The 26,878-nt window shown below is 40.2% G+C and overlaps 2 protein-coding genes across 2 annotated transcripts; both read left to right on the plus strand.

The window, feature by feature from the left end:
* The first annotated feature begins 504 nt into the window (after positions 1-504).
* Positions 505-11,686, plus strand: fam117aa (family with sequence similarity 117 member Aa). Its single transcript, XM_053338820.1, has 8 exons — positions 505-1,105; positions 2,940-3,091; positions 6,166-6,261; positions 6,532-6,645; positions 7,622-7,738; positions 8,284-8,509; positions 8,631-8,805; positions 10,433-11,686. Exons 1-8 carry the CDS (start codon positions 976-978, stop codon positions 10,644-10,646), a joined length of 1,224 nt encoding a protein of 407 aa, XP_053194795.1. The 5' UTR covers positions 505-975; the 3' UTR covers positions 10,647-11,686.
* Positions 11,687-14,286: 2,600 nt separating this feature from the next.
* On the plus strand, positions 14,287-25,976 carry slc35b1 (solute carrier family 35 member B1). The gene is made up of 9 exons (XM_053338823.1): positions 14,287-14,823; positions 17,294-17,397; positions 17,541-17,671; positions 17,801-17,831; positions 19,296-19,456; positions 19,575-19,701; positions 23,642-23,748; positions 24,097-24,250; positions 25,240-25,976. Exons 1-9 carry the CDS (start codon positions 14,696-14,698, stop codon positions 25,290-25,292), a joined length of 996 nt encoding a protein of 331 aa, XP_053194798.1. The 5' UTR covers positions 14,287-14,695; the 3' UTR covers positions 25,293-25,976.
* Positions 25,977-26,878: the final 902 nt, after the last annotated feature.

The raw sequence follows: 26,878 nt of genomic DNA on the forward strand, positions 1-26,878 counted from the left end.
GGTCAAGTTTGGATGCATATGTTATAAAAAGAACACATGGTTTATTGGGAGATTGTGATAATTACATGAAAGTATTAAAAAATATTGTTATTGCATGAACGCTCTTTAAACTGGGCTTTTTTAACCTGCTTAAAATACATATAATAGATATATGGCCTCCATAAACTTCTAAAGTGACCTCTAAGGGTCCTCAAACCACACTTTGAAGACCACACATAAACACAGTGAATAGACCATGGATTGGGTTTGAAGGGTTTGCAGGGGAGGAGGGGAAAGGCCATGCCCCACAATAGTGGAAGGGGGAAAAAAAATCTCAACAAAGTGGGTGGGAACTTGAAGTTTTTTGGAGGTTTGCCTTTCAGGAGACAGATGGATGTGATGGCCAATAAGTGATCAGTAGTATTCTGCAGTAACCAACCAGAAGAAGATATGCAGTTTATGCTTCACCCACTGCTTCTCAGAGTGATCTACTACACGAGATAGTTGCACAGGTTGAGCTGTTGTGGTGTCACTTTGCAGACAAGAGAGAGAGAGAGAAAAAAAAGCCCAAATGTGTGTGAGAGAGGAGCTTGGCTGCAGCTGGTTGTCCTCCTCTCCATACCACACGATGATGAAGGATAGATAGATAGTGCGCGATTCATTTATGATGCATTGAGCTACAAGCTTCACTACTACAGCTGCTTTTTTTTCTTCTTTCTTCTTTTTCCTCCAACCCGAAATTAAAAACTGAGAAGCAACAAAAATCATGGTCATCATCACAAAAGAAACCTCAAGCTGGGTGCTCCAACAAGAGGCCCGATCAGAGTTCTTTTGGATGAATTGAATGCGACCAGAGAGAAGAGAGACTTCCAGCTCCAGCCCCAGCTCCAGCTCCAGCACCAGCGGACGACGGGGGGAGAAGAAAGAAAAGCAAAGCCCCCGAGTGTGTGTTTTCATAAGCGGGGCTCGGCTGTGGGAGCGGAGAGTGAAGGGGGGATGTCGGGCAGAAGTGGAGGGGCGCCTCGGGGGTGCAGCAGCAACCCCAGCCTGCAGCCCCTCAGAGCCACAGTCCCATACCAGCTCCAGAGGGGCTCAGCACTCCTCTGCAGAGGAGAGGTCAAGACGGGTAAAAAAAACAACAACAACACACACATACACACACAAACATACACACGCACACACTTATTAAATCATGGTCACTTTTGAGCTCATTGCATAGACTTACATTCATTTCCAGAACCTGAAATTTGTCCCCAAAAGTACCCTATAACAGAACTTAAACACACACACATACATGTTGTCTTAGGTCACTTTTGGGGACATTACATAGCTTTGCATTCATTTCCTGGAGACTTACCCTAACCCTAAAATAACTACTGCTTGACTAAACCTTACCCTCCTCCTAACCTTAACCACTGACCCAACAATCAGATTTTTTTCCCCCAAATTGGGGACACATCTTTTGTCCCCAGTTGGACAAACGGCCCCACCAATTAACTAGTCTTTAGTCTGAAGTTTGTCCCTGAAAGTAGCCACAGGAGGAGGAGAAGAAGGAGGAGGTGGTGGGGTGTTTAAATCTGCATACACTTACATGTGCATGGGCAAGGGCTGACTTTAAAAAATTAATAATATGATTATTATCTGCCTGTTTGTTCAGGATCTAAATATAGAGAGATTTTCATTGAAACAAAACAAAACTAAGCATGTATGATCAATCCTTGCTTTCAAAGTCAAATGAACTTTTTGTCCACATGCTGAATGGCTAATGAATGTTCAAATTTTGCCACTCAATAGATTAACATAGTTGAGGTTTTTTTGGGGTTGCTGAGTGAAGCAAATCCACCTACTGCTTATTTTAGCAGCATTTGGCCGGTGCCTGATGATGACTTTATGCCCTTTTGTGCTTGCTACTCTAATACTCTTAATAGGTTCTAACATTTTAAACAATTTTTAATGAAGAAATTCCTGATTTGTAACACGCACCACTCTTAATCTGATAAAAGCAGAACAGCTGTTTCATAAACTGAGTCATTTTTATTTATTTTATTTTTTTTAAAGCAGGCTTAATCATGGAGATTAATGAAAGAAAAAAAGATCACCCTGTACACATTTTTTTACATTTCTACTTGATTTGTGGTCTAGAAGGTACAATTACAACATTCTATGAGAATGTTAAGTCAACAATGAAGGCAAGGCTGCTAACCCTGAAACATAACACTGTTCTCATAATGTTATTTGGACACTCGGTCGCCCCTTTGCACTCTGACCTGTGAGATCTCTGCTGCATGCTTCACGCTAACACAGCAGCAGCTTTAAAGGCCTCCTTGTGTTACTTGTTGTTTCTTTAACGTGTTTTTCAACTGTATCACACATCTGCATGTCGCCTGTGTTTATTTATACATCCTGTCTGCCCCGCAACCTTGGCTGATGACAACGTACAGTGTGTGTGTGTATGTGTATGTGTGTGTATGTGTGTGTGGGATTTTTTTGGGGTTGGTGGTAGATACACAAGTAGCCTGTGGTGACTCTTGCCAGTGTTGTGTAGTTTGATGGCTTTGCTCCAGGTCAAAGGCATGGTCCACACCTGCCAGAGATTACAAAGAGCTGCCAACATGCACGAATACACACACACACACACACACACACACACACACACACATTGACACACATACACATACATACACACCCAGCTTGCTTATTGGTGGAAAGGAAGCCTGGGAGCAATTTTGTGAACAACTACCACTGCTGTTAAAATACTGTTTAGCCTCTTTAAAGAGTGTTTTTTTTTTCTTTCTTTCCTTTTTTACACATCTTTATTCAGTTTGAAGCTAAACGTGATCACACAAGCACACGTTTTAATCACTCCTGCGAGACTGAAATAGTTTTGACATGTACCGAGCTCAAGGCTTACACAACCCACACAGTCCTCTCTGACATGTTTTATATCCTCTCCTCAAAAGCCGACAAGGACAGGACTACGGCCCGCCCACCCAAACCCACCATTCGTCGAACCCTGTCGTTGGACGCCATCGTTGGACCCTATCTGCAGGGGCAGTGGCCCAAGGAGGCGGAGAGCACGGCTGTTACCTGTGTCAATGACAAAGCCACACAGGTGAGTTAGTATTTCATGACACTGTCGAATTAGCTGTGATACTTTGGTGTTATTACTGTAATCAAGTTTTCAATTATCGCAGCATCAGAACACATTTCTCATAAAACCTGTTGCTTCATGTTGCAGAAGAGAACAGAGAACAGGTCGGCCTTCTCTGCAGAAACCAACAGTTTCATGGCTTTGTGTGTTTGTTGAGGTTTTTTTTTTTTTATAGAGGACAAGATATCTGATGTTGGCTCTGCAGGTGTCTGGTGGTTCCAGTTCGACGCTGCGGGTGGAAGGCAGCCAACTGGAAATAGTCGTTTTTGTTCTTCTCAAACTCTTGCCGTTCTTCTCGTGCTCCCCCCACCCCCTCCGATGCCTCCTCCTTCGACTGTATCTGCTCTTAACTAGTGCACAACCCCCCCCTCCCCCCCCCCGCCCCCCAGAACATCACCAAGCTCCGCAGCTTCGTCTTCGCTCCTGACACAGTTTTAAACCCGAACGAACCCCCTTTTCCTCCATTGTGAGGAACAGACCCCTCCTGACCTCATTATACAGACACCCCATCCCCCCACAGCGCTCTCCTCAACCACACACACACACACACACACCCGGCATCTCCTTCTGCCGTCACTCCTCTGCATTACTTCAGATGATATAACTGAGTGGTTGCTGTCATTTTATTCTTTATTTCTCAAGGTTTTCATCATTATTAGATTAAAGTTAGCCAAACATTTAGTCACAATACTCAAAATGTATAACATGCATCTTCAAAAGGACACATTATCCTAAATGCACTTCTACATACTTTCATATAATCCCAGTCAGAGTTATTGCTAAGCAGGTTTGCACATACAAGTTATTTACCCTGACATTGTAGGTGCATAACAACCCACATATACAAGTTAAGAGAGAAAACAAGTATCACAAGTCAATTAATCATAAATGATATAAAATAGAAATCTACAAGTTAAATATGTAGTATATATTCCAAACTGAAAAGGGGTGTTAGAGTTTAAAATGAAGAGATATGAATGTGATATAGCTTATTTATGGCGAAATGTCTCATAAATTGTCGACATAGCAGTATCTATAAATGCAGCAACCCTCCTTATAGTATTATGCAGTCCAAAAACAACACACACCATGACACTATGACTATAAGTGTAAAGAAAGTATTTATGAGGTAATATTTATTTCAGGGCCAGTACATTGATTTATTATTGTTCTGTTAAAATGCTGAAACAGTTCAAGATTCAAGATTTAAGTGTACTTGTATATACAAAAAAATGAAATGCTGTTTCCTCTTAAATGACAGCAGTGCTACAACAATGGAGAAAATAAAGATATATAGATCTGGAAAAATCCCTTTAAGAAGTGATAAAAACATGTGAATCCAAACTAACAAACAAAAAAAAGGAACCAACAATTAGCAGCACAAGCAAGAAGCAGATTCAATTAATCAATCAGTTATTCAACAGGCAATAATCGCCACTGATTTTTGATAATCAAGCAAACTTTTAAAGAAATTATCAAGTAAAAATGCCAAATATTCCAACTTCCAACTTCTCTATTACTTGAATTGTAGTTGAATATTTAAATTTAAGATGTTATCTTGTTGGATTCTATAAAAGTTAATAAACAGATTAACTACAAATGTGTTTTTAAAAAAATCATTAGTTGCGGCTCAGTTTCTGTTTATATTTCAAGCGCAGGAATTAAATCCATGTTGATGAGCTCTGTCTATGTTGGAAACACGAGCCCCCCCAGATGAAACGTTGCACTACATTTGAGTCTTTTTATAGGTTTGTGTCCCATGATCCCCCTTCTTCATGTATTGGTCAGGGTGGGGTTGTTGGTGTTGAATGATGGTGGCGGGAGGGTGGGGGGTGGAGGAGGGGGTCTTTGGGTAAAGGGGGTGGTTGTCAGCTGTAACTCAACACCAATGTCTCTATATGACTGACCAATGCTGCGGCGTTGTGACTTATTTAGCCCGGCTATCGACTATGATCTACCGGACAGGACTGAAGATGGTGTCAGTGTTTTCCCGCTGTTGCTTTGGAGCCTGGGAAGATTTCTGGGAGGGTTGCGAGGCTGACACCCTGAAGAGCGCAGGTCATTTTTCGGGGGCCGTGACAAAGCTGTGCTGCAGTTAGTTAGTTTTGTTGAGAGCTCAAAAAGAGACAGTGGTGTAACGCTAGCTGAGTCTGGCTTTGTGAATGACATGAACACCGGCGAGCAGATCGGATTGTTTGCAAGTGTGTGAAGCGGGTCGACAGAGGCCCCACCGGTACTTTTTGAGTATCTGATCTCGTGGAGGAAGGGGGTGGGGGGGGTCAACTCAACAGAGGATTCACCCTGTTGATAATGATGATGATGAACTGCCAGTCGTCTGCTCCCAAGCCACAGCCGGCGGTGGTCAACCAGGCCCCCGCCGCCGCCGCCGCCGCCAGAAGATCGAGAGTCAGTGTGAAGAAATCGGTAGGAATGAAAAGTTAGGATGTGTTGGAGTTGTGACGGAGTTGTGACGGAGTTGTGACGGACAGAAGGAGAAGTGAACAAAAAGTCATCTTGTTGTTTTTCTCTACAGTACATGACTTTGTGAATAACAGGATTACAGTTTGTGTGTCTAAGTGCACTGGAGTGTTGAATGCTGATAATGTTTCACTGTATTTATAGTCTTTTACAATGATGTGGTTTGGATGTTTTTTTATTATGTGTGTGTGTTTGTGTGTGTGTGTGTGTGTGTGTGTGTGTGTGTGGAAGCGAGGCTTGTTTTGCAGCTCGAGAGTGGTTTTCTCGTTGCCTTCCTCTGTACAGCTGTTGCGGGGCAGGTGTGCAAGACAGCTGTGTGTGTGTGTGTGTGTGTGTGTGTGTGTGTGTGGGGCTCCTCATGTCTGTGTGGTAGACTTTGTTGATTGGAGTTCACGGGGGTTTAACAGAAAATGGCTTTTACACCGTGGCAGGCCTCCGAAAGGTCAACCCTGCTGACGGATAGATTAATAGCCAAAAAAGGCAATTTTTCAAAATCCCAGACTTCACAACACTATTATAATCTTTTTTTTCCTTCTTTTTTTATTTTTACTTCAAAGACTCCAAGTTCTTGGGCAGAGGAGACCCGGGGGAGGAGAAGTATGGGTGGACACAAGCGCTCAGCGTCGTGGGGCAGCGCAGAGCACCTGAGGGAGGCAAGTATCTCAGTATATCATCACTACAGCAACTCGTTAATCAGCTATGCTCTGTTTCACTCTGACACACACACACACACACACACACACACACACACACACACACACACACACACATACACACATACACCCTTTCCCTACTCATCCTCCCACAGTGAAAGCATGTAGCATTAACGACCCCCGAGGGGAGACAGAGTAACCTCTCCCCCTTTTTTTTCAGAATGACTTGTAGTGATTCCTGAGTCATTTTTCTCTCTGCTCTGCCCTCAGGTGGCCAAGCTGAGGCAACAGCTGCAGAAGCGCTCCCGCCATGCACCCCCCTCTGCAGGATACGAGCTCCCCCACCACCCTTTGCCAGCAGGTCATGCAGCAGGCATCACTCAGGTAGCTTCGATCTCATCTCTCTCTCTCTCTCTCTCTCTCTCTCTCTCTCTCTGTCTCTCTCTCTCTCTCTCTCTCTCTCTCTCTCTCTCTCTCTCTCTCTCTCTCTCTCTCTCTCTCTCTCTCTCTCTCTCTCTCTCTCTCTCTCTCTCTCTCTTTTTCCCCCCTTAATGGGGTAAAGTGAGGACACAAGTTTTGGTGTATAGTAGCGGTGCCAAACTGGCTTCCACAGGCAGACTGGGAGGGACTTAGTAACCGGGATATAAAAAAACACACTGGTGCTTTTCTTAGGAACGGCTGTCGTCACAGCTCCTGTGTTACAGCCACGCTTGTCACAGAAAGACAGAAGACAATTTACAACCTCCATATCATACTGTACTATTCAATTCAACAGCCGAGACTCCACTATAATTTTGCTCAAGCACAAGTACAGATGGGTGACAAATGAAAGGATAAAAAAAAACCAACATGAAATCTGTCAGTATGGAAACAGACGAGCCTCCAGAACAGCTTCAGTGCTGCTTGCCAAGTATGTGGCGCTCTGTTGGAGGGGATGAACGCCATTCCTCCACGAGATATTCCCTCATTTATATTTATATATATGTACAACCTTTATTTAATCAGATAATCTCATTGAGTCATAACAAAAGGACATACAGCATCAAAGATAATCACTGACATCATGAAATAGATTTGAGGATGTAAGTTTATATCATTTGGTGTTATAGAGACGATGGTGGTGGGGAGCATTGTCTTACATATGGGTCCAAACTGGGTTGAGATCTGGTGACTGTAAAGGCCCTAACATTTTATTCACGTCATTTTCATACTCATCAAACCCTTCAGATAGCCCTGATGCTCAGAAAAATCTGCAACTGATGCTTCTTCACGCTTTTATTCAGGTTTTTCCTTTAATTTGCCCAGTCTCCCCCTCCCCTGTACATAATCACAAGCACAGACTCTGTGTTTCTTCTTCCAGACGATGCCGCTCATGCCACTGAACAGACTCGCCCCGCGGCTGCGACGTAGTGTTGAAGGCCTCAACTTGGAGCTAGAGGAGGTGTTTGTGTCCGAGAAGCCTGAAGATCAGCATGAGGTAACGCCGCTGAGATATGCTGTTACAACCAGTGAGGCAGAGGCAAATATCAAAGATTAGTAGCAACAACCAGTATGGAAAAGAATAAATGTTTATAGATAGATAGATGGATAGATATACTTTATTCATACCCTTAGGGGACCTTGACGTTAAAAATGAAGGAAAGAGCAGATTAGGAATTAAAAGATTAGAAATTAAAAGTTATTATTGCACATTTCAGTAATAATTGCAATGCCACAGGACTATCTATCAATGTTACTGTTGTAACATGTTACTGCTGCAGGTACAAAGAACCTCCTGAACCGTTCTGCAATTTTGAGAAAAAGAAAGAAAAAAGCTTAAAATATGATTGAAAACGTAACAAAATAATGTGATTTCTAGTGTGATCATGAAAGACTATTGTTGGGATCTCAGATAACAAACTTTATTTATTGTGATCATGATAAAATTGAAAAAACCTGTATCACCTCCTGCAACGCGAAGCATACCACACTCTGCACTCTCTTGTTTCTTTAGCTTCTCTGACCTCTTCACTTTTCACTCAGATTTTGGATATCCCAGATGGCCACAGGGCTCCTGTCCCTGCCCAGAGATGCAGCAGCGGCTCCCAGAGCGAGCCCTCGCCGGGGCCCCTGGATCCTTCCCTCCTCTCTCCTTCTCAGTCGCCCTGTCCTCTAGACCCGACGCTCCTGTCACGTTCGAATTCCCCGTGTCCCTTGAACGCATCTCTTTTGTCTCCATCACAGTCTCCCTGTCCCATGGGAGAGCCAGGTTAGCCAGACTTATCATATTTTACGCTGCACTCTTAAACTGTATTCTGAGATTCTTGTTCTGTGTTCGTTTCGGGGTATCATTAGTAAAACTTTGACTATTTCTCCCCCCGTGTGTGCAGAACCAGAGGACAGTGAGATCCTATGTCCCTCTCCGTCGACATTATTTCCTTCATTGGCACTGGATCCTCCTCTGCTGCAGGTCTGCTCTACCTCTCCTCGTCCCAATAAAACCTACGCCTTCCAGCGCGAGCCGCCAGAAGGCTGCGAGCGAGTCAGAGTATGCGAGGAAGCAATGTGAGTCAACACTTTTTTTAGGCTATGCATAATTCATATGATAATGGCCAAAATAAGCTGCTGGCTTGACCTCTGCTTTCACTGTGAGAGGGTCCAGCGTGGGTACATATTGTGATTTAAATGATGATGTAACAGGCAAAACTGCAGCTTTGAGGGCCCTTAATGATCCATATCATCATCCAGAACATGCCATTTAAGGCCAGGATATGCTAGAAACTAACTTGTTCATATAAAGTGTGGTGGAACTACATCTAGAGATAAAAAAAAAGTGTTTGAAACTTTCACATGGTTACACTTTAAGAAAGAGTGAGAAGTTTGATGTTATAACAGACGGAAGAGATGCAATGAATTGTACAAAAGGTGATAACGGTGCACACTTTTGGAGAGTCTCAAAAGTGAAAAGTGTGTGAAGAATTTAGGCAAAACTGCAGCTTTTAGGGTTCGTAATGATCCATATCATTATTAAGGACATGCCATTTAAGGCCAGGGTATGCTAGAAACTGACTTGTTCATATAACGTGTGGTACAACGACATCTAGTGGCCAAAATGTGCGTAGCTGTTTGAATGATCATACATGCCATCATAACAGAGGGAAGAGATGTAATGAATTGTATAAAAGGTGATAACAGTTTACTAACTAAACAGTTTAACTGTTTATAAAAAATAAGGTATAAATTATCATCCAATTCTGTGTCAGACCTTTTTTAAGCCAACTTCATTTTAACTTATTACCACAGGTTTTTACACATATTTTTGGAAATGATGGTCAATAGGCCTCATTTAAATGACACTATACCTAATTTTTTAGTTAAGGCCTGTTGTCCTCCCTGGTTAAAATCTACCTGAGGACAGCAGGAGAGTTAAGGCCTCATTTAGGCTTAACATGTGAATGCATCTGGACACATCATCTGTATAATGACGTCAAATACATCCAACCTTTTCATTTACAACTGGTATTAAAACATGTGGTATCAGTTATTCCTGCATTGTGAGCGGATGTCAATAGATATGGTTTGTTCCAGGTAAAGGGAGGCAATACTGTGAGCGGACATATAAATGTAAATCAGACCGCAGTGCGTTCTGCCTGCTTTTACACCTTTGCATTAATATATGTTCATCTTGGTCCAGATACAGGTCACATTTTAATACCAGGTGAAAATGGAGCAAAGAGAGAAGCAGAAATCTTGTTTGCTTTCTCATTTCGTTGGTTTCCAAATGTTACAGAAATGGTCTATAAATCAAACTTTGGAAAGATGTTGGAGAGACGCTTTCAAAACAAGTCAAAACTCGATAGGATATATTTGTTGTATAGATCGACTTTATTGTCAGATCAACGTGTTTCAGCTTGCAAAACTTCTTCAGGGTCATCATAAAACACATTTAAATAGAGTAGTTAAGAATCAGATAGAAAAAAACAACCAATTATGTGCGTCCAGACATGTATGATGGGTGAGGTGTATAGTCATGTGACTCTTCAGGCCAATCATTATCCCAGGGAGTATCCACTAAACGACATGGGTGACATCATACATTTAGTCCATAAACCAGGAAAGTGCAACTAAAGCACTTGACTGATCTTGACGCATATTAATGACCTCATTACTCTCCGCACCTCTTTACCTCCAGATCTGCCTGCCAGGATGAGCCTCTCCTCCAGCCATCCTGCCCTGACCCCAACAAAGTCAACTTCACCCCCCACGGAGGCTCTGCTTTCTGCCCTGTCAGCCTCCTGAAGCCCCTCCTGCCCTCCATGGACCTCCTCTTCCGTGGCCTGTCGGTCTCTCCCGTCACCGGCTGCCCGGGTCAAGCCTCTCCCACCAGGCACCTTGGCATGCAGTAGATGGTGAACATCTAAGCAGAGCCTCTCAGGACACACTGCACTGCCCGGGGGTTGTGGGGAGGGGGCGTCGTTCCTGTTCGTACCTGGAGAAACTGGATTTGCTTTGAATGCAGGTTGCTGACGGATACCTGCTGTGGTCACCTGGCTCATCACTGCTGTAACACGCCACGATGACTGTGCTCCAAATGAGAAACTTTGTGACTTTAAGCAGTTTCACTGTCATATTTTAGACTGACTTTGGCCTAAAGATCCGGCTGCTTTTACTGATTATTTCTCCCTGCAGGAAAAATAATGAATATTGTTTTTCTTGTTCATCAGCTGCCTGGACAAAGACTGCAGTCTGCTGTTTCTTTAATGTCAAAACAAGTGAATTTTGAGTCAGAAACCTCGAGCACTTAGAACATGAGAACAATGACTTTCTCACTCTCCTTTACGATTAATATCCTAGTAAAGCTTTGCCAGCTTTAGATGAACTTTAAGATCAATTTGAGAGAAGTACTTGATGGGTTTTGTTTCATAATCTGTTGATTGAGGGGAAAATATATTTTCTCACTAGGCCTATAGTTTACGATGGGCTTCTTTTCTACAGATGTATTTCTAGGAAGATATATATTTTTGTATCTTTGTAAAGAGCGAGGAGGCTTGTGAGTCTGTTTTTCTATTCACAGAAGAAGAAGAAGAAAAAAAATCAGCCCATCTTTCTGTTTAAACTTTGGTGGTTTAATCTTATAAGCAGGAGTGGATGTTTTATTAGCTTTACTTGCCTACAGTGGGCATTTTTTCCTAACCAAACATTTGCATAATTTGTCCACATTTAATAATTTTGAGCGATTCAAACTGAATTTGTGTTCAATATGCATCCATTTGGCTGCTGTGGTCCGGTCATAATTAAGTGTTAATGTGTTTAACTTTGATATGGCAGAAGTTGATTTCTCTCTGCTTGGATTATTATTCATAAAGATCAAACACTGTCTTTGTCGACATGATCCTATGTAATAAAAAATTATGACCAACAGTGAAGATTTCATAGCATAAGAGCATCCTAAGCTGTTTTCTCTCAGACATGATCATGCAGCCTCTTCTCTTTTTTTTTGGTTTACAGTTTAAAATGTTAAGTGTGTCATTGCTATTATGAAGAAAATAAAATCCCCAAATGTTCTGGGTGTTCAAAACCTTAGAGCTGAAACAACAGCTGATTGCAAAGATTTTCATAATCAATTAAATTAAAAAAACAAAAGGAAAAAAAAAAGCAAAAACAGCAAATATTTACTTGTATGTAATTTCTTTGTCTTAAATGATAGTTAACTAGATATCTTTTTGAGTTTTGGACAGGTGGACGGACCCTTTAAAGGCTTTTTGGAAAATCAAGATTTTTATTTTCTAAAAGTTTGTAGACAAAATGATACCAATTGTTTTTTTTATCCTCTTTATATTGAGTTTTTATTAGACTGTACATTTCAAGCCCAAAGAAAGGTACCACATAGTATATTAACACGTCATAAAAAACATTTACACTTACACAAACAAACAAATACAGCAGAAATACAGGGGTTGAAATACACTGAATTTATATTTTCTATTTTATTTCAATTAAAAATAATGATATAATGATGTTCTGCTTGGGTTTTTACAAGCTTACACCATCAATCTTATTATTATCTCAACTAAGAAAAGCTGCAGGTCCTGACATGATACCAGGGTGCATGCTCAAGAGGTGTGCAGACCAGCTGACTCATGTCCTCTTATATACAGTCTATGGTCCTAATAGACATATACATCTTCAAAACTTCAGCCATCGTCCCAATCCCAAAAAACCCAGTAGCAATCACTCCCATAGTATGAAGTGCTTTGAAAGACTAGTCAAGGATCACATCACATCTGTCCTTCCTCCCTAACTTGACCCACTTCAGATCTGCCTACTGCCCAAACTGCTCCACTGAGGACGCTATATCCACCGCACTTCATCTGAGTTTGGAATATCTGGAGAAAAAGATCACACAAGATCATGATTTTAGCCACTTGGACTAAACACTCCACTGTGCAATTGGATATTAGACTTTCTCTCAGGAAGGCCCCATCATAATAATAATAATAATAGTCATAATGCATTTTATTTAAAGCACCTTTCAAAGCACTCAAGGACACCTTACACACATCACACAACAACAGTACATCAAACAATATAAATTGATGTGGAAGTGGAAGTAAATCAATTTGAATATGACTACATAGTGCAATAGTACAATAAATAGTACGATATATGTGCGAGTAGGAAATACCACATCATCCACCATCTCACTGAGCCCCCTACTGTTCACCCTGATGACCCACAATTGTTGTTCAAAGTACAGACTACAAATCACATCATAAAGTATGCTGATGACAGTGGTGAGTCTGATCCAGAACAACCAGGAGTATGTTTACACCTCCTCTTTGGTGAAAAAGGGTCACCAGCATCTACATTTCCTGCAGCGGCGGAAAGGGCTCACCTCTGTCCATCCATCCTCACCACCTTCCTCCTATAGAGTGTTGTGATCAGCAGCATCTCTCTCTGTTATGACAACTCTAACACCTCGGACATAAAGGCCCTGAGCAGAGTGGTGAGGAAAGCAGAGAGCACTATTGGGGTCACACTGCCACCTATTGAGGTCATGGCCCAAAAACACCTCCTGGCTAAAGCAACCAGCATCCTGAGAGACTCTAGTCACTTCTGACACAGACAGTTCTTTCTCTTGCCTTCAGGCAGGACTGTTAGGTTCAGTAACAGCTTCTACCCGGCTGCTATAAGACTCCTACAAAAAAAGAAACACTGCTGCCTGAGCTTTGCTCATTCATCTGTAATCAGGCAGCTGTTATGGAAATGTGCAATATTATTTATTTATGTGTACGTTTTTACATTCTCCACACTCCATACATGTCCAGAAATTAATTGTTTGAATTATGTATTAGTTATACTATTTCGAGTCAGAGCTTTTCTCATAATTTCGTTCTCTTTGTATTTTGGATGCTATGCTGAATGACAATCTTGAATCTAGAGTCAGTTTGCCATCAAAAAAACTAAACAAATGTGACAATTACATCTTGCAGTGACAAGAAGGTTGAAAACACTGTAAATGAATGTGTTTAAAGCCTTTATTTGACTCCATTCTGTTGTTTTATTTCATGTTTTAATCTGTTTTATGCATCCTCTCTCACAGCTCTCATTCCTGTGGTTTCCCTTGTTGTTTATGTGTCTGCCTTTGACACGTGGATTTGCTGTGTTTTAAATATAAGTCCCGCCTCGGTCCACCTGAATCTGGTTTTTGATTGGCCCACGGTGGATCTTAATTGCCTACATGGACCAATGTATTAAATCCACATGCCAGGACGAAAAAAAGGGCTGCGACATTTTTGAGGAAGGACCTCATATTTTTACTAGCTGCCTTTAGGACTACATGTTTTCTTTTTCTACACAATCTTTGCATAATTAATTATAGAGGTAAATCGCAATTAAGGTTAATAAATCTGAATTTACGTTGTGGGGCTAAATACACCATCACGCCTTTTATATTAAAGATTTAATCTATTAAAGTATTTCTAAGGGTTCAGGCGGATTTTAACGCCCTAGTGGTCCTTTCTGAAAACCAAATTTCCTGACGCCACATTTTTTCCCACTAAATATAGCCTTTAATTACTCAATGAAAACACTTAACTGTGCTCACATCTTGCACAGGTGAGAAAGCAGTAGCGATGCGCGTCCATTTAAGACAGCCATTGCATTAAAATAATCCCAAAAAATGAACTTAATAATGACATAATAACATATTCGTAGTCGGTGCAGCTGCAGGATTTAAACTCAAGGCATCCTTTTTTTGGGAAGAAGCTTGAGGGGACATAATTGACAAACGCTAATTAGTCGCCTTATAAGGAGGATACTTTTAGTTAGCCTACAGCGCGAGCACCATTTCCGGGCTCGTGTCGGCGGCTATATAGTGGAGCGAGACGTCGGTGTGAGGAACACCGGGAGCACGGCGGTGTCGGTGAGCATACCGGGGCTGGTGGAGGACAGCATGTCTTCGGGAAAAGGTGCAGCAGGGAAACCCGCCTCGTTGTGGGACAACACACGGGTGCGCTTCGCCGTGTGTTTCCTCGGAGTCTTCGTGTGTTACTTTTATTACGGAATACTGCAAGAGACCATGTAAGTAACACAAAGCCAACATTTGTGCCAAACTCCATTAAAAAAAGTCCATTTTTAATGCATGCTTGCAGACAGATACGCGTAAGGAGTATTTATCTTTACATATCTAAAAATAATGCACCACAAAGTACATAATGTGCCAGATTTGTTCAAATCTTTCCTTATGCAATTTTATGCAAGCTTTTTGCAACATTACCTATACTGATGTAAGGGGCAATGTTGACGTTAAAGTGCAAGGATTTTGAATGGAGTCTGGTGTGATATTCTGTGAATGAGAAACTTCAATGTACAGACGCATGCAATCTATAATTAGCCACCTCTGCTTCCTTCATTATTATTCATAGATAGATTTAATGCAGTTGTCAACTTTCATACTTAGATTGAGTTGTTTTTTAAATGGAGAAAAACGACTTAAGCTTTCTAATACTTGAGTTTATTTTATTTTATAGAAAGTTAGAGGTAATGACAAATAATATACAGTGCAGGTAGAGGCAAACAAACCCTGAATGGGCCTATTTTATAATAACAACAATAATACATTAATAATAGTCCACTTAGAGCAGTGATTCTCAAGCATTTTCACATCAAGGACTACTTGATGACTAAATTGACACAAATTTAATCACAACCCCCATCTAATAAGATTTTGTCCCAGGCTCTCTCATCTGCTTTTAGATGTTTTATTACAGTAAGTGTATGAAACCCATGACCAAAACAGTCATTCAGTACTTATAGTCTGTAATTATAGACAAAATTAATTATTCCCCTTTTTTCCCATTTAAAAAAAAAACACTTATTTGGAGTCCCTCTATTATTGTTGCGACTGATTGAGCACTGAATCTGCTGTTAATGAGGAAATGTAATGTATAGGTGCATATAACCTACAATCTGTCACCTCTGTTGCCTTCATTATTATTCATAGTTAGATTAAAGCAGTTGTCAACTTTCATACTAAGATTGAGCTGTTTTTAAATGGAGAAAACCAAGTTAAAATTTACATCAAAAAATGACAGATAATATGCAGTGCATGGAAAGGCAGAAAACCTGAACGGGCTTATTTAAAGCCTCCACCTAAAAAATGTTAAAATTTCACAATATTACAGAACATAATATGACCACATAAAAGTGAGAACAAACCAACAGTAATGTGTTAATAATAAGCGATTTAGAGCAGCGTTTCTCAAACCTTTTCACATCAAGGACCCCTAAACTGACAGAAATTAGATCACAGACTATCTGATAAGATTATGTCCCAGGCTCAGCCATCTGTTATACTTTTATATGTTTTATTACAGAAAGTTTATGAAATTCATAACAAAACAATTATTATGTTCTTATGTATGCTATTATAGTGAAAGTAAATGATTCCTCTTTTTGCTGGTGGTCTTGGGCCCTCGTTCCTGTTACTGTAGCAAGATCAGTGTGCCGCTAGTTGAGATCTGAATCTGGTGGATATGATGTGATATGTGTGATTATGACTGTTTTCTCGGATAAGTGTCGTGTGTGACTGTATGATTTAAAATGTGTGTAAACCACTTAAATGGAGCGGCCTAATAGCTTTCACTGTAAGCTGACATTAAAGTTGTATTATATCGTATGAAATATGCATCTGCAGCAATTAAAATGTGTGTGTGTGTATATGTGTGTATATATATATATATATATATATATATATATATATATATATATATATAATTTTTTTTTAAATTCATTTATCCTTTTATTTAACCAGATTGAGATATAATTTATCTTTTGCCAGGGTGTCCTGGTCAAGATGGAAGCAGAAAAAAATGAAAAGGTTTCAAATAAAAGAGCATACACGGACAATTAACATCACAAAAAACATACCAAAACCAAACAGCTAAAAAGATAACATTGTTCTGTAAAGACTGATTTGATCTTTTTAAACATGTCAAGAGAGCGTGAAGTTAAGTAGGCGTTGCAACTCACTGAGCTTGCAGGACGTGAAAAGGCAGATTCAGAAATCAAGTCATAACACTTCTTCCTGACTCTCTTACAAAGAGTAAATGGGGCTCCCTCTATATTGCATTTCACATACTGGAGCTTGACACAGATGGCATGTAGTTGCCGAAGTCACAAGAGGTGACAGGGATCGTATCTGGTTTCAGAATAATTACCTTGAAACTGTCGCGGCCCCTTTCACAAACCTTCCTGCACACGTTTCTATCTCAAAACTACCGACATTATTCTTCACGATGAGTTTTTGACCACGGTTTCCTCTTGTGACCAGCAAGCATGCAAGATTGCAATCAAAAAAGTCTTGGTTCACACCCCTCCCCCAATCTGTCAGCTGTAATGTAATGTAATGCATTATGGCCTCTTCTTCTTTCTGAAGTGCCTTTTCCCAGCTTAGAGACTCTTAAAACCTCACTACCTCTGTTCCCAGCAGGAAGGCCGGTGTCCACGATGGTCAATATTAAACACTGTGTTTCCTGCTTGATTTTTCCAGCACTCGAGGTGATTATGGTCAAGGAGAGAAGAAGGAGAAGTTCAGATTCGCCCGGACACTGGTCTTCATCCAGTGCATCATCAGTTGTCTGTTTGCTAAGCTCTGTGAGTATACTGCATTATACAGCCTATATTCAGCCTAAAACTGGTCATCTGGGGAAATGTTATTGCAAGTTTTGTTCTTTAAGTGTTTGATCATATTTTGGCTATTTCTTCCTTTTTTTTTTTTTCTTTTTTTTATTATTCAGTGATCCAGTTTTTCGAGGGCTCTAAGCCAGATCACACCAAGAGCTGGCTCTATGGGCTATGTTCCCTCTCTTATCTCGGAGCCATGGTGTCCAGTAACTCTGCCCTTCAATATGTCAACTACCCGACACAGGTGAGTCTGCTCTTTTTCAACATGTGCAAAGTCTGATGATTGTGAGTTTGCATTGTTTGAACAGTGTTGGTGCTTTTTCCTTTCTTTTTTTTTGTCCTAAAGTAAAACCTTCTGCTTTTTTATTAATAGGTATTGGGGAAATCCTGCAAGCCCATACCAGGTAAATTTAACAGCATCACTCTTTGTCAGCTTCCTGCTCTCTGCCCATATATCACCTGCATACATGCATATCACATACACATAATAACATCAACATAATGTGTTTATACTAAGCGAAGAATGTGACATCTTCTCTACTTCTCTTAGCAGACTATCTTGTAACACGTAATGGCAAAGCTTAACCACAAATATTTAAAGCTTATTAAATATTTGTGGTTATATATTCTACAAACAGGGACCCAACATTTCCTAGAAGCCATAGCTAGTGCTGGAGTAGGGTGGATTTGCCGCTAGGTAGCGTATGCATGCAGAATATTGGGCCTCAAAAGGAGGACTTTTTTCCACTGTAGAAGAAATCCAGGAAGAATCATAGGAAGCTCTGGACTCAGAGTCTCAGACATTCAGAGATCTCCGCCCACAGAAGTCTGGGGGTTTTCTGAGTGCATAGAAATTGCTTGAACCGCAGCATGAACAGCCGCTAACACACCTACTCCCCTTACAGTTTGTCAAGTACAGGCCTTACTGGAAATGATGCTTTCCTCCTATTCTCCTCTGTAGTGAACTTAATGTCACCCTCCCTTAAGACTTTGTGTTGGTTCTGCAGTGCAGGGTTTTTAAACACACACTCTCTCTCTTTATTGTTTCCCCTCAGTTTTAACAATGAAACCTTTTGTTGATTGTCCTCGGAGTCTATGTGAGAAGCGTTTAGAGACTAACCTGCGAGTCCAGACAAAAGATGACCACAGGAAATGTTTCCAATAACAAGTGTATCACATCTCAATGAGAGAACTTTGAAGGAGATTAGAAAGATATTACTGGATGATTTATAAGGATAGTTTTTTTTCTCTGCAACTTGAGGACGAACTTCGGCCTCCATTCAGCTAAAAGAAATAATAATCAGGTGGAGTGAAGTACAACTCCTACTGCAAATATTAAGCACAGTGAATCAGTTGAGCTATATCAGCTCCATCTATAATACTTACCAGATGTCTAAGCTTATGGTTGCTCTCGCTGGAAAAGGAGAAGTGTAAATTTATGCTCTTGTGTCGTTCCCTGTGTTTGTTTTCAGTAACTGGTGAAAATTTGAGGCCTCAGCTGTGCTCTGTGTCAACACTATCTGCCAGCTGCCAGCTCTCATAATGTAATGTGCTATCGTACATATGTGTGCATGTGACGAACAAGAGAAATGCTGATATGGTTCTGAACTGCTCAAGGACACAGAGAGCGAGCATATGTGGCAGTTTACACACTATGTGCTGGTTGTGTATGAAGGTCACGTCTCGTCCCTCACAGTTTGGTTATCTCCTGTAACACATACAGAAACACACACACACACACACACACACACTCTCTTTCTCCATCCATATGTTCCACTCTCAGGGCCTGTGAAGATTAATTCACCTCAGATATTTCTGTCTGGCATTCAGGACTAAAAGTGATCCATCATGCTGTTGTGTTGTTTCAGTGATGATTCTTGGTGTGACTATACTGAGGAAGAGATACCCGATGGCTAAGTACCTGTGTGTGCTGCTGATTGTGAGCGGCGTGGCTCTCTTCCTGTATAAACCCAACAAGAGCTCTGCTACGGCAGACGACCACGTTTTTGGGTTTGGAGAGATCCTGTTGGTGAGTTTTCATAGCTTTATATTCCATTAATTTCAATTTGATTTCATTTATCATCTATCACCTTTCCATCTGCATCTCCCATAATATTTGTCTCAGTCTTAATATGTTTGTGTCACAGCTGATCTCTCTAACATTGGACGGTTTGACTGGCGTGGCCCAGGACCACATGAGGGCTAAATTTCAGACGAGTGCCAACCACATGATGCTGAACATCAACTTGTGGTCCACTCTGGTGCTGGGACTAGGTGAGTCTGCTGTGCTTTCTCCCTAAATTTACATCTAACAGAATATGAGGCACGGAGAGCCGGGAGCAGGGAGGGTTTTATTACAACCAAAACATCAGAGCATCTCAGTGATTGACAAATCTGTAGCGACGGAGGAGAAACTAATGAGCACAATCACCTTGGAGTGGGTTAGCACTGGCAAAATACAGCAGAGTGAAACTGACACACTGGTGACTGAACATGCTTTCTCTCACAACATAGCAAATTGGTTAATTAGGGCTTTTTGTACAAGGAGATGAAACCATTTTAGAGCGTTGCAGCGACTCAGCTCAACCGAAGCTGTCTGGTGGCGTCGTCTGTGACTCAGCTTGTCAAGTTGCCAAGTGGCTGGTTTTAAAATGTAAGGCACGTCACCTGTTTCAGCAGCCAATCAGCTCGTTGCCAAGTCAGCTGGTCAGATCAGCAACCTGTCAGCTTATTGAAATGGCAAGTTCGGATGTAAGGAAAGAGCCTCGACTTGCTCATTATTGTTACGTTTTCCCTGTTTCATCAATACTAGAATGCAACTGTAGGAAGTTACTCACTCACTATTAGAGCTGAGCAATTAATCAAAACTTTACTGAAATTGCAAGTTGCTTGACTACAATGTTCAAATCACAGGAGGTGTAATGTTAAAGGTAAAATACCATTTTAAATTACATATTGTGGTGCTGCAGAGACGTCCTGGCCTACATGTCATGTTCTACAGACTTAGGAAAACATCTTTGTTTGGTGCAAATCCTGCAAAAATTACACCATAATCCTTTTTAATGGTTTTCAATGAAAATAATGAGGTAAAAATAAGATTGCAAATCATAATGTAATTGCAGTATCAGTCAAAATAATCTCAATAAGATATTTCTACAAAATTATTCATCCCTAATTACTATCCTTATTCATACTGTATGACGATAAGATGCTACAAATTAAATCCAGCTGCAGAAAGATGCCTGAAAAGCCTGCAGATAGAACAGAAGTGCAGAGAATTGTTGCCATGGAGATGATGCACTATCTCGTCTAGACACATTGGTGTAAACTGGCAGATTTTGCAGACTGATGCTTAGCAAGAAGTTGCAGGTTTTGACTTGTCTTGTTATGAATCTTCTGCGTGAACTGGGCTTTAACTTAACTTCTGTATAAACGTGAATGAAAAATGATCAACTAGAAAAATAAAGAGAACCAGTTATTCTATTTTTCTACGCTTGGGTGACATGCAACATCCATCTTTCTCAAATCCCATGAAGCTACAGAAACAGATTTTAACAACTCACTACTTCATAACAGCGGGAGCAGGGTGTGGTTATTGTATTTTGCTTCTAGGTATAGTGTATGCCAGCTCAATAAAACTAAAATTAGGATTGAAAGGGAGAAGATTTGCTACTGTGGAAGAATAATTGTAGCAGGCTCTGAACACGCTGGCGAAAGATGACAACAGGAAACAGTTTTAGGAATGGGAGAAGTGTATCACAGTATATTGAAGCAGATTAACAACATACAACTGAAGGATTTACATTGATAGCTTTTTTTAAAAAACAATTGTGGGAGTTTACCTTATATTTATTTGCATGTTTTTGTTTTTTAAAGCACTAAGATTTGGCTTCAGATTAGGCAAATACAATAAAAACAAGTGTGGCCACAAAGGTAACAAAAGCAAGACATTAAAATGTAAACCATCAACCAACTGACCAATCACCTCATGGACACACCTATTGGCATATGCGCCTTTTCACACACACACCTCCTATAAGTCACGCCTGTTTGTTCATAACCAAGAGGAAGAAGTTTTATGAGAAACACCAAACAGATTATGACCACTGCTGTAAAAAAAGTGCACACTATTTTTGCATTAAACACATGTAGTTTTGTAGTTTGTATATTCTGGCATCTATGACACATTATTTATTATCTTTGAGCTACAGCTTGTTATGTTTAAATGCTCATTAACCTTCCTGTCGTCCTCCTGGGTCAAATTGACCCCGTCTGTTTGATTGTTCCTTCTTTCCTCCCTTCCTTCCTTCCTTCCTTCCTTCTTTCCTTCTTTCCTTCCTTCCATCTGTCCTTCTCTCTTTCCTCCCTTCCTTCTTTCCTTCCTGCATCCCCCTTCCTTCCTTCCTTCTGTCCTCCTTTCCTTCTTCCTCCTTTCCTTCATTCTTCCTCCCTTCCTTTCTTCTTGCTCCCTTCATTCCTTCCTTCCTTCCTTACTCCCTCCCTCCTTTGCTTCCTTCCTTCCTCCCTTCCTTCGTCCTCCTTTCCTCCTTCCCTTCTTAATTCCTCCCTTCCTTCCATCCTTCTTGCTCCCTTCCTTCCTTCCTCCCTCCTTTGCTTCCTTCTTCCTCCCTTCTGTCCTTCCTTTCCTTCCTCCCTTCCTTCTTCCTCCCTTCCTTCCTTCTTCCTTCCTTCTTCCTCCCTTCCCTCCTTCTTGCTCCCTTCCTTCCTTCCCTCCCTCCCTCCTTCCTTCCTTCTTCCTTCTTCCTCCCTTCCTTCCTCCCTCCCTCCCTCCCTCCTTTCCTTCCTTCAAACCATCTGATTTACAGCTGTATGTCTGTGACTCTTTGAAAAGTCTGAAAAAGCCCAAAATGATCTCAACTAAATGTCAAAATCACATCTTTTGAGCTCTTTTGTTACCCTGCTGATCCACTCAACCATTTATTCTACATGCTAATATTATCAGGTTTTTGTTGTTGTTGAATTCACATAATATGTTGGTGTTAATATTCAAACCTGAGAGAAAATGGCTCCTGTGATGCAGTAGTTTATGGCAAAAAAAAAATAAAAAAATGCAAACAGTAACAACGTGTTAGAGAAGAAAAAGGTGAACACTAAAAACTCATTAATTCAGTGGAGGCAAAGTGTTGAGTGTTATCTCTGTAGATAAGGAGTCCTGCACCTCAAAGCCTTCAGTTCTGTGAGGAGGTTGCTATAATATGCTCAAGAGTGAGGTACATAAAACAAATGCGAGGTTAGGCACTAATGGGCCATAAGATAAAGACTGAAAGGTCAAAACCAGTATGAGAACCCAGAGACTCTTATCTTTCCTGTAACAGACTAATTGGTGCTGCCTGTAATCTCAGTATATTTCCATCTCTGCTCCACAGTTTTTATAGGTTAGAAATGACTTCTTCTTTTTTTTTTCAAATAAGACTAGATTTGTTTTTCTCATAAGTATTTAAAGTCCGTTCCAGGCAGCTTTTAAAATGCCTTCAGATGTCTTTTTAGTTTTGGTTTGTTAATTCTGCTCAGACACAGATAAACTCCTGCTGCCATAATAAGATATTTTTTTTTTTAGCTTTGAAGTGTTTTAATCCCAGAATGCAAAAGGTATTCTAACTCCTCGGCTCCCACGAATCCCAGACACCCCACACTGAGTCCTTTTCTAACCTAACTGTTGTTGCTGTATTACGCCACTGGATGGTGCTCTAACCTCACATTATGAACACTTGTAATTTGATTTTCTCACCACATCAGACATCATGAATAAGGCTGCGACTATCTGTTGATTATTTAGATTCCGATACAGAAACTTTATTGTCTGTCGTGACAGAAAATCATCTTAGACGTGGCTCAACATTTAAAACTAAGACATACAATACATCCTCAAAAAAATAAAGAAAGAAAATATACAGCGTAAATAACTTAGACAGAATATAATACATGATGAGTAGTTTCTCAATTGATTAGTCCTTAGAAAATTGGTAAAAATCACTGTTTCCAAAAGCCCAAGTCAGCATCTTCAAATGTCTCGTTTTGTTGCGACCAACAGTCCAAAGAAGGCAAAATGAACCACAAAATTTAACATTTGAGAATAGTCTGCTTTTAATTTTCTATCTCTAGCTCTTATTATGATCAGTTACTTTGTTGTGTTTCTGAGATGACACTATAAATGTTCTTTTTCTTTTTTCCCCCTGATGCTTTCTGCTCCCAGCGGTGTTGTGGACTGGGGAGATTTGGGAATTCCTGAGTTTTACTGAACGCCACCCGAGCATCTTCAGCAGTATTCTTCTGTTTGGACTGACCAGCGCTTTAGGCCAGGTGGGTTAAAGGATTCATTGTTTTGACAATGATCCTCCAACTGAAACAGTTACAGTTTAACAATAAACTTAATTGTTTAAAATGACATCAATGCACTGAAACAATAAACTTCACTGTGAATTTAATAATTATAAATAACTATAATAATAAAAAACCCACATGGAACAAAAAACATGTATTTATATATTAAGTTTGAGTTAAGAAAAAGGATGAAATATACATAAAATGCTGCCTATATAATTTAAAAGGGGGGAAAAAAGAGGAAGATATCAGTGCATATTGGAGAACAACACGCCAATACCAATATATCGATCAGGCTCAAATTATTTCCATTATTTCTTTCACTAGACCTTCATCTTTATGACGGTAGTGAACTTCGGACCACTCACCTGCTCCATCGTCACCACCACGAGGAAGTTCTTCACCATACTCGGCTCAGTTCTTCTGTTTGGTAACGTCATGAGCACGATGCAGTGGTTCGGCACCATCCTGGTCTTCCTTGGTGAGAGTTAATTCAGCTTTAACACTCTCTTGGCCTCTTTCGATTTATTGTTAGTGACTGTCTCTGTGGCCTTTTTTCCTCCTACCTTTCCTCCTACTTTTCCTCATTATTTTAATGTATTGTTGTGAAATTGCTGACGGATTGTAATGGTTGCAAAAGCTTTTAAAACATGATTGAAGCCACCAGTAACTGCAGGTTTGGTCAGTCACAGTATGTGTTTATTACCAAAATATTAGATCCAAATTTGATTTGAAATAATGCCTTAAATGATAATTACCATTTTTTACAACCTGGACCTTATTTCTAGCATAAAATACGATCATTTACTCACCCAGACAACTTTGGTGTCATTTGGAGTCGTTCAGATGAAATTAGCTCCAGTGTTGCTGCGTATATATCCGTATAATGCGAGTACGCGGGGCACCGAAGCGCAGCCTCTATATAACACATTATCTGCCGCCAAACGAGTTCATTTCACCAATATTTAGTTATGATACGTTAGTGCTATTCCCCTCCGAGCCCGCGGTGGCATGCTATGAACATCCGGGGTCCGTAGGTTGTCCTAGTAACCTCTCATAGATAACCTCTGATCTGACATTATCTGAAATGACATCATCCAGATCAGAGGTTATCTATGAGAGGTTAGTAGGTCAACGGCTCAACCTACAGACCCCGGATGTTGATAACATGCCACCACGGGCTCGGAGGGGAATAGCACTAACGTATCATAACAAAATATTGGTGAAATGAACTAGTTTCGCGGCAGATAACGCGTTATCTGATGGTCGTATTTTATGCTAGAAATAAGGTCCAGGTTGTAAAAAACGGTAATTATCCTTTAAAGTGTAGCTAAAGAGACAGGCAGTCAATTTTATTCTGATATAGTTGGAGAAAATGAGAATATTTTCCTATTTTAAATGGTTTTATTGATGTTTTATGTCCTTTTTTTTCTTGCTCTTTAATCATATCTTTGGTTTTCTTACTTTTAGGTCTCGGATTAGATGCTAAATTTGGCAAAGGCCCCAAGAAGACGACACACTGAAACCACCTGAAGTACACGAGACACAGAGAAGAAAACCAGAAAGCATCATTGCAGATCAAATGCAAACACTCAATAGCCAGTATCTTATATTCATAAGACATCCTGTAAAGGCATACGTATGTGCCTGTGATTTGTTCAAGTACAGTCAGATCTTTAACTTAACTGTATTTAAAAAAAAAAGAAAAGAAAAAAGAAAGAGTTTTTGTCATTTTAAACTCCAAGTTTACTGAAGATTTATTTTACTTGGGATCAAAGCCTGACTGAACTGTCATGAATCATTAACATACGTTTTTGTCATGCTTTATGTGAAGGAATTCGGACAGGTGGAAAATAATGTAGACAAATCCTTTTTTTATTGTTTCTGAAACCAGCTTCACTTCACTCGGATGAAAAGTGAACCAAACAAGGCCTCCAGAAAAAAACAATTCCAGCATTTAACTCATGAACTTATCACCAAGGAAGGCCTGTGTGGCACATTGTTGCTTCAAAATGTCTAATTTTATGATGATCACGTACAGTATGTAGTTTATTTCTTGGCCAACAATCAGCCAAGTGTCATGTCATTTATAAAACATAAACGGTTATGTGTAGCCTGTTGTGTTACGTCCGATCTTACTATTGAATTGTTTTTACTTTTCTTTTTTTACAAGTTGAAAATTACTTGACATAAAAGGGAAATTGTGATATTTCATGGTGATTTTTCTTTTCCATTTCACACGTGTGATTTCAGTACTGTACTCATCTCTGATTGGCTCCAGCTCCACGTTTAGAAATGGCTGTAAAATATCCAACAAAGCCTTATTGTTTAAATGAATGTAAATATTAATATAATTGCAAATCATTACCTCCTCTTTAATAAATCTCAACTAACTTGTTTTTTCCTGCGCATATAACACTTACAGTATATTTTCAACTAGGGCTGCAACTAATGATTATTAATTTATCTTTTGATTATTTTCTCTATAAAATCAGTTGTTGCTAAAATATCAAAAAAAAAGAAAGAGAAATTGTTGATTGATCGGTTCCCCAAGTCTAAGATGATGTCTTAACCCTTCTGTTGTCCTCGAGTCAAGGAAGGAAGGGAGGAAGAAGGAAGGGAGGAAGGAGGAAGAAGGATGGATAGAAGGGAGGGAGGAAAGGAGAGGAAGGAAGGGAGAATGGGAGGGAGGAAATGAGAGGAAGGAAGGAAGGAAGGAAGGAAGGAAGGATGGATGGAAGGAATGGATGGAAGGAAGGAAGGAACAGTCAAAACAGATGGGGTCAATTTGACCTGGGAGGACGACACAAGGGTTAAAATGTCTTCTTTTGTCCTGACAGCAGTCTGCAACTTAAAGATATTCAGTTTCAAAGTCACAGAAACTAGAAAATGTTCACATTTAGAAGCTGGAACCAGATAATTTGGACATGTTTTCATCTCTATACTAATTGTATGGAAGCCAAAACATGTCCAAATTATCTATTTATTATCAAAATAGTTGATGGTACACACAACACACAAAAACCCATCAAATAATATATAGTGTATATCATGTTTTATTACTTTTTTAAGTCACATTTAAAAAACAGGCATGTCTGTTAGCTACTTG

Source organism: Scomber japonicus, chromosome 18 (assembly GCF_027409825.1).
Source record: "Scomber japonicus isolate fScoJap1 chromosome 18, fScoJap1.pri, whole genome shotgun sequence".
Lineage (NCBI taxonomy): Eukaryota > Metazoa > Chordata > Actinopteri > Scombriformes > Scombridae > Scomber > Scomber japonicus.